Below are 18,048 nucleotides of genomic sequence, written 5' to 3' on the forward strand. Positions count from 1 at the left end.
AATTGGACAAAATTACTCTTTATGCTATTATATACTCTAGTATCACTTCTTATATGTATAAATGGATTTTATACTCCTTTGATTTCATCTTCATTAACGGTATATTCACCCTTTTCATTTTTAATACTAGTGATCTCGTTTTCCTCTCTCTTTTTAAAATCATGTTAATCCATGGTTTATCTATTTTGTTTTTTCATAAGACCAACTCCTAGTTTTATTTATTAATGCAGTGTTTTATACTCAATTTTATTAATCTCATCTTTCATTTTTAGGATTTTCAATTTGATATTGAATTAGGGGTATTAACTTGGCTCTTTTTCTATTTTTTTAATTGTATGCCCAATTCATTGCTTTGTTCTTTCTCTATTTTATGGATATAACCATTTAGAAATAAAATGTTTTCCTGTGATTACTGTTTATGCTGTATCTCACAGGTTTTGATATATTGTCTTATTGTTGTCATTCTCTGTAATGTAACTATTGATTGTTTCTATGATTTTTTCTGGTCATTTTTTGAGATTAGGTTATTTAGTCACCCATTAGTTGTTTTATTTTTCTTTTCTTTTTTTGGTGGGGCAATGAGGTTTAAGTGACTTGCCCAAGGTCACACAGTTTGTAAGTGTCAATTGCCTGGTGTCGGATTTGAACTCAGGTTCTCCTGAATCCAGGGCTACCTAGCTGCCCCTCCAATTAGTTTTTAATTTGTCTTTTTGTGGTCTCTTATTGAATATAATTTTATTGTCTTGTGATATGAAAAGGATGCATTTAATATTTCTACTTTTCTGCATTTAAGTATGAAGTTTTTATGCCATAATGGTAAATTTTTATGAAGTTACTATGTACCACTGAGAAAAAAATATATTTATTCACATTCTGTGTGTGTATAGATATAGATATAGATATATAGCATATGTGTGTGTGTGTGTGTGTGTGTGTGTGTGTGTATATATATATATATATATGTAAAATCTAGCTTATCTGAAATTCTATTTGGGGCAGCTAGGTGGCACAGTGAATAGAGCACCAGACTTGGAGTCAGGAGGACCTGAGTTCAAATTTACTAGCTGTGTGATCCTGAGCAAGTCACTTAACCCCAATTGCCTCAAAAAAATTTACTTTCTTCACTACTTTCTTGCTTATATTTATCTAATTCTGAGTGGAGAATGTTAAAGTTCCCTACCATTATGTTATTACACTCAATTTCCACTTGTAATTAATTTAACTTTTCTTTTAAAAATTTAGATGCTATGGCATTGAGTGCATATAGCTTTAGTATTAATATTGTTTCATTGTCTATGGAATCTTGTTTATCTCTTTTAATTAAATCTATTTTAGCATTAATTTTGTCTGAGATCATAATTGCTACCCTTGCTTTTTTTTTTTACCTCAGCTGAAGCATAATAACTTCTACTTTAGTCCTTCATTTTAAATTTGCATGTATCTCAGTTTTAAATGTGTTTCTTGTAAATGATATATTGTCCACTTCTGATTTTTTAATTTATTCTATTATTCATTTCTCTTTTATTAGTGAGTTCATGCCATTCACATTCAGTTATAATTACTTATTTTATATTTTCCGTCATCCTATTTTCTTCACTATTATCCTTTTCACCTTATCTTTTTACCCTGTCCCTCTTCACATGACTGATTTTGTTGCTACCTCCCTAATCTGCACCCTTTTAAAAGTCCCTCAACTGTCTTCTCCCTTTACCCTCTTATTACTTAATCTACCCACCTATCTAATAATTCCTTCTTTATCCTCTCCCCACACACTCCTACTTCTAAGAATCTCTCCTTTATCATCTCCCCTACCCTCCCATTTCCCATCTTTGTAAATTTAGAAACTTCCCCCCCTCTCATCTATCTATCTATCTATCTATCTATCTATCTATCTATCTATCTATCTATCTATCATCATCATCTACCCTTTATTCCCTCTTTAATCCAGTTATGATAAGAATAAGGTTCCAGCTCTACCTGCTTCCACTGTAACAGTTCTTCTATTCATTCCTTATTTGTATGAGATAATTGCTCTATTTTACCTCTTCCTACCTATTTTTTTATTTTTTAGAATCATCTGTTCATACTCAACTCAAGCCCAAGCCTTATATGTATGCTCTTTCAAACTACCGAAACAATAACATTCTTGAGTTACAGAAAACATTTTCTCACATAAGAAGTAAACAGTTTGACCTTATTGAGTCCCTTATATAAATTTTTAAAAAATGGTCTCTAATGTTTATCTTATGTTTCTTCTATATCTTGTATGTGGATTTTTTCATTGAGTTCTGGTCTTTTTGTCACACTTGTCACTGAAAGTTTTTCAATTCATTAAATGTCCATTTATTTTTCCATTCAGGACTATACTCAGCTTTGCTGGTTAAATTATTCTTGTTTGCAAACCCAGCTCCTTTGTTCTTTGAAATATAATGCTACAAGTCCTTTGATTTTTTTATCCTAAGTGTAGATCCACAGTATTCATTTTTTTTCTTGTTCTTTGTAAACTAGGGAGATTTGAAATATGGCTACAATTTTTTGTAAGATTTCACCTTGGGATGTTTGTTTTTTTTTATTATTTCTATTTGACTCTCTCATTCTAGAATTTCAGTGCAGTTTTCCTTAATAATTTCTTGTGATATCAAATCTAGATTTTTTAATGGTAAATTTTAAGTATTCCAACAATTCTTATATTGTCTCTCCTTGAACTGTTTTTTTCAGATCAATTATTTTTCTAATGAGATGCTTCACATTCTCTCCCATGTTTAATTCTTTTAGTTTTGTTTTGTTATTTCTTGGTGTCCTATAATGTCATTAGCTTTCCCTTGTCCAATTCTAGTTTTTAAGTAGTTATTTTCTTCCTTAAGTTTCTGAATCTCTTTTTTCCCATGTGGTTGACTTTCTTTTCATAATTTTCTTGGATTGCTCTTATTTTTCTATTATTTCTTCAACCTCTCTTATTTGATTTTTAAAGTCCTTTCTAAACTTTTTCAAGAGCTTTTTTTTTTTTCCTGTTTATGACCATTTAAAATTTTTCTTTCAACCAGGGGTGGCTTTTTAAAATTTCACTATCAACTTCTGAGTGTGAACCCAGATCTTCTCTATCCCCATAGTAACTATCTGTGGTTCGTATCTTTCTCCTTTGCTTAATAATTATTATTTTTAGTAGCTTATTATTATAGTCACTTTCTATTTCTGGTGTATGGGGGATGATACCTTGGGCTTTAGGCTTTTTGTACTGTTGTTTTCTGAGCTCTGTCTGTGGTACTAACTTCAGGTGTTCCTCTCCACCCCTGAGCCAAAACTAGGGCACCAACACAAATGTTGTCAGTCCCTGAAGTCCTTTCTTTCTCCAAATCTCAGCTCACCTGCCTATTCTGAACTCCAAATAAGGAACTCTGTCTGCTCTCCTGCAAGTTCCCATAGCCAGTAGGTTCCCCACTCCTCTGCAACCACACTCATCAGGAGTGTGCTTGCTTCTCCTCACCCACAGCTGGAGCTCAGGACCATTGTTCCTGCTAAAGCAGAGGATCCTTCAGTCTTCCCCTGTTCAGCTGTTCCATCTCCATATTATCAATGAGGTGAAAGTTCCTGAAGCTTAAAGCTTGCCAGCCCAGCTGTCCCCATGTTTATTGTACCTTGATTCAGTGGAATCGGCCGGAAGGTGTTTTGTACTTCATTCAGGCCAGTAGGAGGTCAAGTCTTTTCTGAGTTCCTTTGAAGTTTTATAAGGAGGACAAATGATTTACCTGAAATTTTCAGCATTCGAAGTTCACTTTGGGGTGAAATTTTACTTGGTTTGTAGGTGAGTTTTGGAGAGACCACCATTGTCTTTCTTATTCAGCCATCTTCTCCTCTATTATTAACTCTTAATTTAGCTCTGTGACTTTATGAAAATCACGTGACTTCTCTCAGGTTCATTTTCCTTATCAATAGAATTTAAATATTTTGCCCTCTTATGTGCCTACACATACTTACACATGGATATATATATACAAACATGAATATGTGTGTATATTCATATTAGTATATGCATAAATATGTGTATATACATGTGTACTATTTATATTTATATTCGAATGCATCTCTATTTCTATCTCATCTATATAAATATCTAATTGGGGTTGTGTTAAAGATCATTTGAGATAATAGAAATTAAAGCTTTTTATATAATTGGAGAGAAGTCTATAAAATGTGGAGTTTTACAGATTTGGTAGTAATATGATTTTATCAGTTCAAGCCAGAGCATTGTCAGAGCATTGTTAGGTGTTTTAATTTCCAGAGAAGGATAGCTGAGATGGTTAAAAGTTCTCACCATCATGCCATATGAGGATAAGTTTAAGTAACTATGGTGGTTTACCGTGGAAAAGAGAAAAGGTCTGGAGGGAATATGATAGTTTTTTTCTAAGTATTTTAGGGGTTGGCATGTGGAACACAGATTGAATTGATCAGTCTGGCTCCAAAAGACAGAAACAAGGAAAATGGATACAAGTTGTAAAAAGAAAAATGAAGGTTGATGTGGGGTGGGGGAGGAGTGCTAACAGATCTGGGCATGAAGGGATTGGGCTGCTTTAAGGTAACAGATTTTCTCACATTGCAGATGTGCAAGTGGAAGCTAGAAAATTACTTTTTATATGTTTTTGTTGGGATTACTTTTTGCATATGGCATGGACTACCTGGCCTTTCAGTTCTCTTCCAACTCTAAAAGTATGTGATTCTGAAATATAGATGTAAATACATATGCATATACCAATGTAAACCCATAAATATATGTCGATTTCTAGATGGAGAAACATCTACAACACTGAAGATTTAAATTGGACTTTAAAATTTGTAAAACACTTGACAAATATTTCATTTGATCTTTCCATCAACCCCGGGAGTTAGTTACAATTTTTATCCCCATTTTATACATTAGAAAACTGTGGCAGATGGATATTAAGTGACTTGTCCAGAGTCACAGCTAGTGACCCTTGTCTGGGGCCAAATTTGTTCTCCAGGCTTCCTGCCTCCAGGCAGGAATGTACTATGCTACCACTTAGCTACCTCTATAAGCATCTATATTGGTATCTGTGTGTATATAAACATGTGTTGTAAAGCATAGTGTACTATTGATCCCAAAACATCCTTTTGGAACATTTTTAACTCCCTTTTCTCCAAATTTAAGAGAAAACTCTGCTCCTACAAATTTATGATAAAGTTCTATTTCCTTCATATTCTTATCAAGAGAACTAGAAGGGTATCACATGAGAAATAGTAGAAGGAGCACTAGATTTGAAGTCAGAGAAGATGTAGATTCCTGTCTCTGCCACTTGGGCAGGTCAAGGAACCTCACTGAGCCCCAGTTTCATCTTTCATGAAATGAGAGTGTTGGATTAGATAACTCCTAATGTCGTCTCCATTTTGGCATTTCTCTGTACTTCATTTTCTAAGAATATCAAATCACAGTGAAACCAAAGGAATAGAAGGGGAAGGGATAAGCATTTATATAGCACCTACTATGTACTAGGAACTATACCAAGAGCTTTTAAAAATAATATTTTATCCTCACAATAACCATGGGAAGTAGGTATTCTTGTTATCCTCATTTTATATTTGAGGAAACTGAGGCAAACAGATTAAGTGACTTTCCAATCCACTGTACCACCAGCTAAATTTTGAAAATCTACTGAAAAGACCTCTAAAGTTCTGCCCTATTGAACATGCCTTTGAAGTTTGGCTTATTGACTTGATTTGAGACTTCTCCCATAGAAGTTCTGACCTTTGATGCATCTTCAGGTCTCCTTTATAATGCTCACCTTCTTCCACTGCTCCTGGAACTCCCAGAAATCATGTATTGATTGTAGCTGAAACATTGACAAGGGGCATAAATGAACTAAGACCTTGGATTTATTGCTTTTTTCTCCTGGATCAAAGGTGTTTCCAAAATTCTGGTCTAGAATAATAAGGGAGCTACTATCAGTTTATTGAGATAACACTGGGAAAGGAAAATCCAATAGCCCCTTTGAGGTTGGCTCCTAGAATCAAGTCCTTTGTCAACATCAAATGCTGGGTAGCTGAGGGCATCAAAACACAGACCCTTTCCAGTCAGAATGGATCTCATGGTCTACATCAGGGTTTCCCAAAACAAACTGTATCATCAAGATATAAAATAATTAGTTCCCCTGCCATGGATGACTCCACCCTCTGCAGCCTTCAGATTCTGAGTCACTATGCCTCAGTACTCAGTTTTTGGGACAAAGAGTTATAGGGAAAGAGAGAGAGAAAAGGGGGCAGGTATAGGGACAAGAGAAGGGTGAATGAGGGACTGCATATTTGCATTTCTTTGTCTTCCTAGCATTTAGTGGAGTGCTTGGAACTGAGAATGATCAAACAACAGAATTGTTTCAAAAGAAATCGTGCCATCTAATATCCTGTGAGGAAAGTTTTGCCTGGGAATGGGCCTTACAGATTTGAAAGAAAACCCCATACAACTTAACATTTTACAAAGAAAGCTTCTTGAAGGAACATATCCCTTCTTATGAGTTCCATATCATGTGATATGTATCATGAACTTCTACCCAAATTATTCCGTGGGTAGTGATGAGGTTTACTACAGACACTCTGGAACTCAGGGTAAACTTTGTCACCCCATTTTCTAGGAGGTGAGATATATAGCAGTGTGGCAGTAGAAGGCACAAAAAAAAACGACAACTAGAGGTAGTAAGCTAGCCTGGGACATTTGTAGGAAGGATGTAGGAACTCACATTTGCACCACTGACATGTAATTAGTAATTGATTTCAATTCATTGATGTAATTATTCCTCACAATATAATAGAGCAACTGAATCAAATTCTGATCTTTTCTATCCCTTTAACTCAGTATTAACTGGCTGTATTTAGAAATTTTTATGTTTATGACATGTATTACAATCCTAGTGTCAGAAAAGTGATACTAAATATGTCCTCAGCTGAGGGTGAGTTAAGTGAGAGGGGGTAGGAAAAGGCACTCACTATAGACCAGGGCTTCTTAAACTTTTTTCCACTCATGACCCCTTTTTGCCCAAGATTTTTTATGTCATCTTAGGTATATAGCTATATAAAATAGGTATACAAAACCGTTTATTGTTGCTAAACTTTTCATTATCTCCCCACATTCAGTTATGCAACCCCATATGGGGGTACAACACACAATTTAAGAAGCTTTGCTTTAGACAGCCAGTCAGCAGATTTCTATTTAATGAATTACCCCCTGCTAACTGGGGGGCTAAAAGTTACCATTTCCATGCTCCTGAACATTTGTAGGTACCACTGGTATCCTCTAAATTTGGCACTCTGGGGCCAAGCCCTAGTCACTGTTCATAGTTACAGATCTATTATAGGCCCACGTGACATCCCATTGCTTGCTTGTTCCCACTTCCTAATTGGATAGATATATGTTTTATTTGAGTCAGAAAGAATAGGCAAGGATTAATGGAACATGGGAATGACCATTCTTTTCTTTATGTCTTCATTCTTCTCTTCTCCACAGCTGGCGACTTGGGACTCAGAGAAAGGTCTGAATGGCAGCCTGCAAGAGAGGCATACAGGCAGCCACCTCCATGGATTGACACTCAAAGTGGTGACTGTCTTGGTAGGATCATGTTTAGGAATCAAAAGTTTCATACTGTCTATTGCTAAATGTCCTTGCCTCTCCTAACATTCTTTCCACTTGTTAAATTGAATGTTGCCTTGGAGGGGAGAGACTTGAATGATAGAGCTAGAGAACTTTTTCACAACTTGGCTCTGTGCTAGCTATATCAGACATATTTCTACTCTCTATTCTCCTCTTTCCAGATATGCCTTCACCTCCATTCTGGGAGTGATGGTGAAGGTAACAGGATTTTCATCCCCCTCCTAAAGGTTTCCCTCTCTTTTGCTGTCTCCAGTTAGCTAAGCACATTCTTTTAATGGGAAAACTTCCTTGAATTTCATTTCCACAAGGACCACACTCAATCTGGTGAATACATGAGAAGGGAATGATGAGGAATGTTAGCATTCCATATTACCCATAGAGCCAAAGAGTTTACAGTATATTGTCAAAAATAAGAGAGATTCATTTATGGCTAATGCTCAGAGTCCCAAATCCTAGACGTTGAATTCAACCCTCTCATTGGCCCATAATGTGATCTTAATGAAATGATTGGCATCCATCTCTCAAGACAACTTAATATATAGAATCCTCATTTCTCTATATTATCAGTGCATGGGTTATTATACTTTGAAATGTATGAGAAGCATTTGGCTTTCTCAATTTGAGTTCTGCAAAAAAAAAAGGTAGGTAGGAAATCTTAAGATTCGGTACATATGTAAATACAGTTCAGCAGGTAAATTAGAAGAAAAACATGATGTTAAAGATATTGGTGGGGAAACCAAGAACCATGTAAAACATTTGAAAAATATTCTTTTTTATTTAGCACATTTATTTTATCTGCTTTACCCCCTCTCACTGAAGAAAGGAAAAATATAATAAATATGCATAGTCATGCAAAATAAATTGTTACATACAAAACTTTCTTTCTTTTTGGATGTTGAGGTCATCACTTTTCTGTCAGGAGGCACATATAATGGATCCACAAAACCACATGTTCTTCTAGTCCTCCATGAATGAGACATGACAATGGTCCCATATTTTCTTTTATAATATCATTTAGGACAACAACAAACATACCTTGATCATCTGAATGGAATATAATTATTCCATTTTGGGGGGACCAAGTTTCACCTACACCAACACTTGGAAATCCACAAATATGGCTATTAGACAGAGGTCTGATATCTCTAGAATATAGTCCCCAAAATAGTAAATTATTATTGTTTCATAATTATTCTTAAATTTTGTTAAAGCCCATTCTCCATTAATATTTTAAGTAGCCATGGTCCCAAAATAGCAAACATTAACATCCTTGCTCCTCAGTTGCATTCTTTGAAAATAAGTGGCTTTAATATTAGCTTAAACATTGTATTTTTTCTCAGGAAGAACCTTTTGTGATGGTGGCAGAGAATATACTTGGGCAGCCCAAACGTTACAAAGGATTTTCCATTGATGTCCTGGATGCGTTGGCTAAGACCCTAGGATTCAAGTATGAAATTTATCAAGCTCCTGATGGAAAATATGGTCACCAGCTCCATAACACCTCCTGGAATGGGATGATTGGGGAACTCATCAATAAGGTAGGTCTGCTAAAAGAGCATTGAGGCAAAGAAATGAGGCCCATTGGACCTCTGCACACCTTATTGAGTTACAAAGGAAGAATACAAATCTGATGTGTCCTATATTAGCTGTAGTAAAAAAAATATATAGTGGGGTTATAGAGGAGTTACCTCTCTATAAAGCATAATTCCTTAAGTGGTACATTAATCTAGGGGTAGAGCAGAAGACTCAAGCCATAATGACATGTTTGTAGAATAGTGCAATAACCAGGATGTAGCATGGTGTCAAGAAGAGCTTATTTTCTTGTCTTCAGGAAGACTTTGTATCTGAAAAACTCTTACTACAAATACAGAGTAGCTTGGTAACCCTTCTGTTCCGGAGAAGGGCTGCTTAGAAGTGGAAATACAATATTATCAAATTCTTGTAAACACACCAATGTCATTTGGAAGGATACATGTAATAATCTGCCAAAACTCTTGTATTTTTATCCAGTTCCTTGTTTATCAACCACTCTGGTTCACTCAATAATGAAGATAAAGTCCTGGTGTGAGTGTCTTTTCCATTTCCTAGATGGAACTGAGCTATTGATTCAGTCATTGACGCCCCTAGAATTGAGCATCCTGAGACATTTCAGGATGTGATGGCCCATTGAATTGGAGGTTCAAGACCCAACTTAAAGGAAGTTAGCTTCTTGTCTTTTGACATTAAGACCTATTTCATTGACTCTAGAGGTTAGTACTAGGATAGAGTCAGCTGTTAATTATTTCAGCTTGTCTCTGTTCCTCTTCAAAAATAGCCTAAAGTGCATTAGTCTCCATAGTTCTATCCCCATGTTTATGCTTAGTTCTCCATCACTAAATCTTGCTCTCACTTGTCTTTCCCTCATACCTTGCCCTTTGAAGTTTGTCTTGGAATGAAGAATCACAGGACTGGCCTATCCCTCTCCAAGATGACTGGTCATTAGCTAGCACTTAAGTGTTGAGGTCTTAAAAAATATGGTTCACCCTTTGCCAGGAGGTATAGATAATATGAGAGAAGAAAACAGAGTCTTTGATCTTGAGTTCTTGACAGCCTGACTGGTGAAACAAGACTAAATCATAGAAAGAAATTAGTAAGTGTTACTTGATAATGTATAATGGACATGTGAAGGCCCTGTTACTTAATGGATTGATTGGTGGGCTTAGAGTCAGGAACTCCTGTGTTCAGATCTCACCTCTGTCATATTAATTATATAACTCTGAACAAGTAATTTGATCTTCTGGTGCCTTAGACAACACCCAAGAAGGAAAAATGGCGTATTTGAAAGAGCACTTGATTTGGAATCAGAGGAAAGGGTTTGTTTAAATGGCTGTTCTATCATTTTGTTAAGTTTGGGCAGATTAATCAACTCATTTGATCTTCAGTTTCCCATCTGTAAAAAGAACAAGTTGAATTTGATTACCTCCAATTTCCCTTCTGGCATTAATCTATGATATCATGATTCATGAATGGACATAGATAGTTTGTGATATGTAGGAGGGAATTTCTACACTGGGAGTGCTCCACTCTGGCCAAAATCAGAATCTCTTTTTTCTAGTTACATGTTGGTGTGGTATAGAAAGTAAATAATAAAGGAATTTAGAAGATAGAAAGTTCATCATGGGCTAGAGAGCTCAAGGAAGGGGGAAAAGAATAAGCATTCATATCATCTCTACTATATGCCAGGCACTGTGCTGAGTACATTTAACAAATTTTCTCTCACTGTATCATCACAACAACCCTGAAAGGTTCTCTTATAAAGGGAGGAAAGGCTTCCTTGGAGCAGATAAGGTCAAAAAATTTGAGGAAGTCATTGTTGACACACATTCATTAAAGACCTAGTATTTGTCAAGCACCGTGCTGTGTCTAGGAGAGGGAAAGGAAAGGAAAGGAAAGGAAAGGAAAGGAAAGGAAAGGAAAGGAAAGGAAAGGAAAGGAAAGGAAAGGAAAGGAAAGGAAAGGAAAGGAAAGGAAAGGAAAGGAAAGGAAAGGAAAGGAAAGGAAAGGAAAGGAAAGGAAAGGAAAGGAAAGGAAAGGAAAGGAAAGGAAAGGAAAGGAAAGGAAAGGAAAGGAAAGGAAAGGAAAGGAAAGGAAAGGAAAGGAAAGGAAAGGAAAGGAAAGGAAAGAAAGGAAAGGAAAGGAAAGGAAAGGAAAGGAAAGGAAAGGAAAGGAAAGGAAAGGAAAGGAAAGGAAAGGAAAGGAAAGGAAAGGAAAGGAAAGGAAAGGAAAGGAAAGGAAAGGAAAGGAAAGGAAAGGAAAGGAAAGGAAAGGAAAGGAAAGGAAAGGAAAGGAAAAAAACCTGTCTTTCCTCGAGGATCTTAACCATGTAAGATATAATAATTATACACATTGATCTCAGTTAATTGAAATTTACAAAAGATTTTCTTTTTAATAACCCTGGGGTATAGGCTGATATAGCCATTTTATACCCATAATAAAGATAAAGAAAACTGATTCTCAGAGCTTAAGTGATTCGTTCAGGATTACACATCTAGTAAGTAAGTATTTGAGGCAGGATCTGAACCCACGTCTTTTGATACCAAGTCCTACACTCAGAGATAAAAAAGCAATCAAGACGGGTTAAATGTTTTGGGAAGGAAATAAAATGGAGAATGAAAAAAAAAAGCCTGCAGCAGAGTTAAGTAGAAACCAAGGAATGAGAAAAAAGTGTGATATTTTCTTCCTGGAGAAGTAGTAGGCTCCCTACTCAGCAGAAGTCTTCCATGGAAGACTAGGTTGCTTTTTTATCTGAGAAGCTGTAGAAAGGTTAAGCTGCCTGGCCTCTGAAAGCCCTTTTAAGTATGAGATTCTGTGATTCTATGATTCTGTGAACTAAATCTTGGATTTTATTTTTAAAAAAAAGATATAGGTATTTCCAAAGGAATGAAGAGGTTGGATAGGTGAGGGAAAGAACAGAGTTGACCTGTATGCAGGCAAGTCTGTTATCGAGATTTTCCCTAGAGATGATTAATCTACCATATATAAGGGATATGCCAGACTCAACCAGTAGAGAATAGTGTTAATTGGGTCATCAGAGGACTTGCCCCTTTGTGTGCTTCCAATAAGATCATATACCTAACTATAGCCATGAATTTCACAAATTTGTTCCTAGGGTCTCAAGGGGAGAAGGGAGAACATGGATGATTTAGTGGAAGCTGGGTCCCTATGGGAATGGGAGTGGGGCAATTTATGAACAAAATAATACAGAACAAGCAAATACATATTGGAGTAGAGGAGGCTCTGGTGATACATTGTGGGCATCCTCCTTTTATATGAAAATACCCCTTTCCGTGCACAACAGGGATTTTCAGGGGCAGAGAAGACATTTAACTGGTTGACTTTGTGTTTCAGAGAGCAGACATGGCAATCTCGGCCATCACCATCACACCGGAGCGGGAGAGTGTGGTAGATTTCAGCAAACGGTACATGGATTACTCAGTAGGGATTCTCATCAAGAAGCCAGAAGAGAAAATCAACATCTTCTCTCTCTTTGCTCCTTTTGACTTTGCTGTTTGGGCCTGCATCGCAGCAGCCATCCCCGTGGTTGGTGTCTTGATATTTGTATTGAACCGGATACAGGCTGTCAGGTTGCAGAACTCTTCACAGTCTAGTCCATCAGCATCCTCCACACTTCATAGCGCAATATGGATTGTCTATGGAGCCTTTGTACAGCAAGGTATATTGTAGATCCTTGTTCAGTTCCCCTTCCCTATGTCCCCTGGAGATCTCTGGTCAGTTCCCAAAGCCTCATTAACAAAAAAAAGAAACTTGAAAATAATTAATGCTGCTCTCGATCATTGCTAGGATTCTATATAGGATTATTTCAATCACAATGATGCCTAGAAATGAATGAAATAATACTAGGCTTGCCTTTATAGTCTACTTTTTCACTTTATCTAAAATTAACTTGGAGGGGGCAGCTAGGTTGCACAGTGGATAAAGCACTGTCCCTGGATTCAGGAGGGCCTGAATTCAAATCCAGCTTCAGATACTTGACACTTACTAGCTGTGTGACCCTGGGCAAGTCACTTAACTCTCATTGCCCAACCTCCCTCTCCCCCTAAAAAAAATTAACTTGAAAAGTTTGGGCTTGCTCTTTTTTTATTTGATTTTACCTTGGGTGGATCATTTTGCACAGAATGCTGTCAAAAGAAAGCTGAATTCCTGTTTAATTTAAAGCTATTAATGTGGAGGGAAAAACACTGAGATTATTTAGCAAGAATCCACACAGGAGCCCAAGCATTCCTGAGATGTTTAGAGCCCGTGCATTTTCATAGCTTTTGGGGGAGTATTCAGAGATGTTATGGAATTGTCAAATTTTGGCTGGAAACTACAAATTCACACAGCTCCTAATGTGATTTTTGGCTCTGCTTCTTGCCTCAGCAGAGACCTGGTGGGCTGGAGAAAGGCAATGTGCCCCTGAGAGCCTTCTTAAGCAACCACCTAAGGGACCTGGGAGAAATAATTGGACTCCTAGGGGCAACCTTTGACTAAAAGTCAAACATAATAGTTCTGGAACATTCTAAAAAGATTCATCAAGGGAAGCCAGGATATTAATAAAAAAAGCACGGCATGGCACATCATGCCATCATGTGTTTTGAAGGTTGAAAAGAAAAAGCACACAGATCCATGGGTGGGAGGAAATATCATATTTATATATTTTCCTGAATATAAAATGGAAACTGGAAATTGGAAACATCCCAAATCATAGCCTGGGGCCATGGAGGTTTTGTACCACAAAGGAATAATGTATAAGATAACCAATGAAGTCATTTTTTCCCCTAATCTAAGGCAGTCTGCTTTAAGTTTTGACAAATTTTGCGTTACTTGTTAGTTGATTCTAGCGTGCCTTTGTCTTGGGGCCTTCATAGTGAATCCCTGAGTTCCCACTAGCTATCATGATTGTCCTTTTTCACTTGGATGAGGGCAAAATGAAAAAAAAAAGTGACAAGGCCTGTGATTGGTTACCAATGTGATTGATGGCAATGAAGACAGCAGTGATTCTGGAATGGTCATCAGGAAATGGAGTCACCAAGTTGTTTTGTTTTTTCACATTCTCTGTTTCTTTCAGGTGGAGAATCACCCACAAATTCCATGGCCATGCGCATTGTGATGGGGAGCTGGTGGCTTTTCACTCTGATTGTCTGTTCATCTTACACGGCAAACCTTGCTGCCTTCCTCACAGTTTCAAGGATGGATAACCCAATAAGGTAAGAAAAGACCTTTCCTCATATGCTACTAAGGTTCAAGGATATCGGTTAAAAAGGCATAAGGTGAGTATGTGTATATGTTATAAGTCAAGTAAACGAATTCCCTTCATAAAAGGTTCCCAAATACTCAGTCTTGTTATTATTATTGTTGTTATCATTGCTGCAGCTGTTGTTATTATTATATTTCCCTAGAAAGTCCATGATCATTCAAAAATAGAGAAAGCATGGGAAGCAAACTTCTAAAAATGGGGAATGTTTTTTGAGATGAAAACATTGTGACTCATTCAGAGTTGGGAGTCATTTTCTTACTTCAAGATATCCAAAACAAAGTCACTTTTGGACATGGTGTTGTCTATAGATATCATTCCTTATTCAACTAAGCTGGATCCTTACTGGACTCAGCTTCTGCTATGACCGACTCCAGTTGACTCTGTTACTGTTTTTAGTTTCTATGGGGATCTCTGATGATCTTTTGACCATTCAGAGCTCATCAGTTTGCAACCTTGTCAATTCCATCTTCAGATACTCTCCCAATAACTTAAAATTAGGAAACAGACACGCACGTGTGCGCGCGCGCACACACACACACACACACACACACACACACACACACACACACACACCTAGAGGTGCTTGGGCTAGTGACTGGGGAATGGAGAAACACCATTTACCTATCCCTCCTCTTCTCCCCGCCCCTTCACAAACAGGTGACTCACAGCAGTTCTTTTAGTCAGGGATGAAAAGCAACAAAAAGTCAGTTGGAGGGGAATATTGATCTTTTCATATGCAAACTCATTTAAGATCCATGCCCCTTGAGCCATCAGGTCTTCTGGCTCCAAAGCCAGTTAGAAGGCTTTCAGCCATAAAACAGTACTAACCTCTAAGCCATCATGGCTGAAACCAGTTTTGAAAAATTGCACATTTTGGATTACTAGTAAGCAGAGAATGTCTGTGCATGCTCTGAGGACTGGGACCTCACAGAGAAGTTACAGATGAGTTATTGCTTCAGGGATAGTTCATCCAATCAATGAAATTGTAGTTCCACATTAATCTATAAAATTATGTGCATGAGGTAGAAAAAGAAATCATTCATTAAGTACCTATTATGTACTAGGAATTGTACAAACCTTTTACAAATATTAACTTATTTTCATCATTTGATCAAAATGAGATAATAATTGAAAAGCACTCACACGAAGTAACTACTCAATAAATGCTCATCCCCTTCCCTATGTGTGTATATACACATACAGACAGACAGATAGATGATAGATAGATAGATAGATAGATAGATAGATAGATAGATAGATAGATAGATAAGATAGATAAGATAGATGGGATGGATGGACAGACAGATGGCTGGATTAGATTGAAAGATAAATACATATATACATAGATACATAGATTTATAATAGATAAAGAGATAGGGAGATAGATACATAGATACATAGATATATAGATGATAGAGATATATTGTTCATACATACACATGTATGTATAATATACACATGTATGTATGTATTTTATGGGTATATTGGTATATACATATATGTACATAAATATATTTATGTGAATATATTTGCATAAATATGTTTATGCCGTGAAAAGTAGGGGCCAAGACATAGTCACAAATTACCTGAATTAAATAGACTCTGCTGCCACGGCAGCAGTTGAGTCATGTAGTCATATGTGGCTTTGCTGACTCCCTGAATCATTTCCATCTGATCCTAATATGCTGGGCCATGATCAGTCATTTTGACTTTCATCCTGCTGCTGCACTTCAGTGACTATGGAGGAGAGAGTGAAGCTGAAAACTTGGCATAACTCTGCCTCACTTAGATCCAGTTCACTTGAAAGTCAAGAAATCACCATTGTGATGTCATTGGTCTTCTTCGAGAATGAAAGATGAACAACAACAATGATAGATTAGCCATCTTCCTAGAACTTGATTACATTGGTGTCTCACTCTTCCCCTGTGGATTTTTCCCTGAGGAAGATGGCAGGAACTTAAAGATGGAAGCAAACTTAGAGGTCAGTTAGTTCATTCAACTCACTTTGTAGACCAAGACAATGAGTTGCCAAAAGTCAAATAAAAATGAAAAGCTGAGATTTAAACACATTTGTTCTGTGTCTGCATCCAGTGATTTTACCACCAGACTACATAGCCTCACAAGGTCTTTTCCCTTGCTGTGACATGTTCTCAGACAGTACTGAAAGTAAGGAAAGTCAGAGCCAGGAACCTTTCTGCATCCCCTCTCTTCTCCCCGGACTGCCCACCTGCCAGCCTGCTCGTCTGCCTGCGGCTTAGCCCAGCCCAGTCCCTCTCAGCTCCATGCAGCTCAGTTCCACGCAGCCCCGCAGATCCAGACCCAGCGCCTCGCAGCGCATCCCAGCCCAGCCCAGAGCAATGCAGCACAGCCTCCTTCAGCCTAGCACCATGGCAGATGCTTTCATTGGCACCTGGAAGTTGGTTGACAGCAAGAACTTCGATGACTACATGAAGTCCATCGGTGTTGGCTTTGCCACGAGGCAGGTGGACAGCATGACCAAGCCCATCACCATCATCGAAGTCAGTGGGGACACCATCACGATCAAGACTCAGAGCACTTTCAAGAACACTGAGATCTCCTTCAAGCTTGGAGTAGAATTTGATGAGACAACAGGTGATGACAGGAAAGTCAAGTCTACCGTCACATTGGATGGAGGCAAACTTGTCCATATGCAGAAGTAGAATGGGCAAGAGACCACACTCACTCGGCAGCTGCAGGATGGAAAACTCATTCTGACGCTAACCCACAGCAGTGTCATCTCCTTAGGACCTCTGAGAAGGAAACAGCTTGAAGCCAACCCACATGTTCACGGTCAACTCCTACTGATGGCTACCACTGAACTCAACACCAGATTGCCTCATTTCTCTCCCTGTCCCCCTCCCTGCCCGTGTTTTATACCAATTGACTCTGGTCAAGGAACCCTCCAGAAATGGAAAACATGGTGCTGTCCTGGTTCTGGTTGAAGCCCATTCTGTATTTTTTTTAAACTGCATCTGACAGCTGGTCCCAAGCCAATAAAGCAGATTCCACAGTCAAGTATGACTCTTAATTCCTTTAATCTGACCTTGACCAAGGGTAGCCATAGGGCTGCCTGTTCCAGCCTAAAGCCTCTGAGGAACAGATTTCTTAATTTCAGTAGCCATCCATCTCTTTGATTCCTCTTATTTTCAAATCAAAGGGTCCTCTTCCCATTCCAGGTCATCCTGTGGTTCAGGAAGGGAACTTCCCCAGCAAGGGAAGTATACTAGCAGATTCTTCTGAACTGGGATCAAATTCAGCAAGCCCATGTGGAAGACACTGTATTCAAGGCTGAAAAAAGATGTAAAGTTGAGATGAGATAGAATCTTTATTATATCAAGGGCCAGCTGGGTGGCACAGGGAATAGAGTGCCAGTCCTGGAGTCAGGAAGACCTGCAATCAAATCCAGACCTAGAAACTTAGTAGCTGTATGACCCTCGGCAAGTCACTTAACCCTGTTTCCCTCCGTTTATCACCTGTGAATTGAACTGGAGAAAGAAATGGCAAACCACTCCAGTATCTTTGCCAAGAAACCCCAAAAGTGGTCATGAAGAGTCACTCACAACTGAAACAACTGAACAAC

The 18,048-nt window shown here is 37.8% G+C and overlaps 1 protein-coding gene and 1 pseudogene across 2 annotated transcripts in view; both read left to right on the forward strand.

Annotated features, from left to right (window-relative positions):
• Positions 1-18,048, forward strand: part of GRID1 (glutamate ionotropic receptor delta type subunit 1) — a 1,160,974-nt gene that overhangs the window by 1,014,152 nt on the left and 128,774 nt on the right. For both annotated transcript variants that reach the window (XM_043982152.1, XM_043982151.1), the window contains exons 9-12: positions 7,508-7,609; positions 8,992-9,189; positions 12,539-12,863; positions 14,259-14,397. In XM_043982152.1, the coding sequence (XP_043838087.1) occupies positions 7,508-7,609; positions 8,992-9,189; positions 12,539-12,863; positions 14,259-14,397 (764 nt within the window). The remainder of the gene's footprint in view (positions 1-7,507; positions 7,610-8,991; positions 9,190-12,538; positions 12,864-14,258; positions 14,398-18,048) is intronic.
• On the forward strand, positions 16,835-17,238 carry LOC122740225 (annotated as a pseudogene).

The sequence above is a fragment of the Dromiciops gliroides genome, chromosome 2 (genome assembly GCF_019393635.1).
Source record: "Dromiciops gliroides isolate mDroGli1 chromosome 2, mDroGli1.pri, whole genome shotgun sequence".
Taxonomy (NCBI): Eukaryota; Metazoa; Chordata; class Mammalia; order Microbiotheria; family Microbiotheriidae; genus Dromiciops; species Dromiciops gliroides.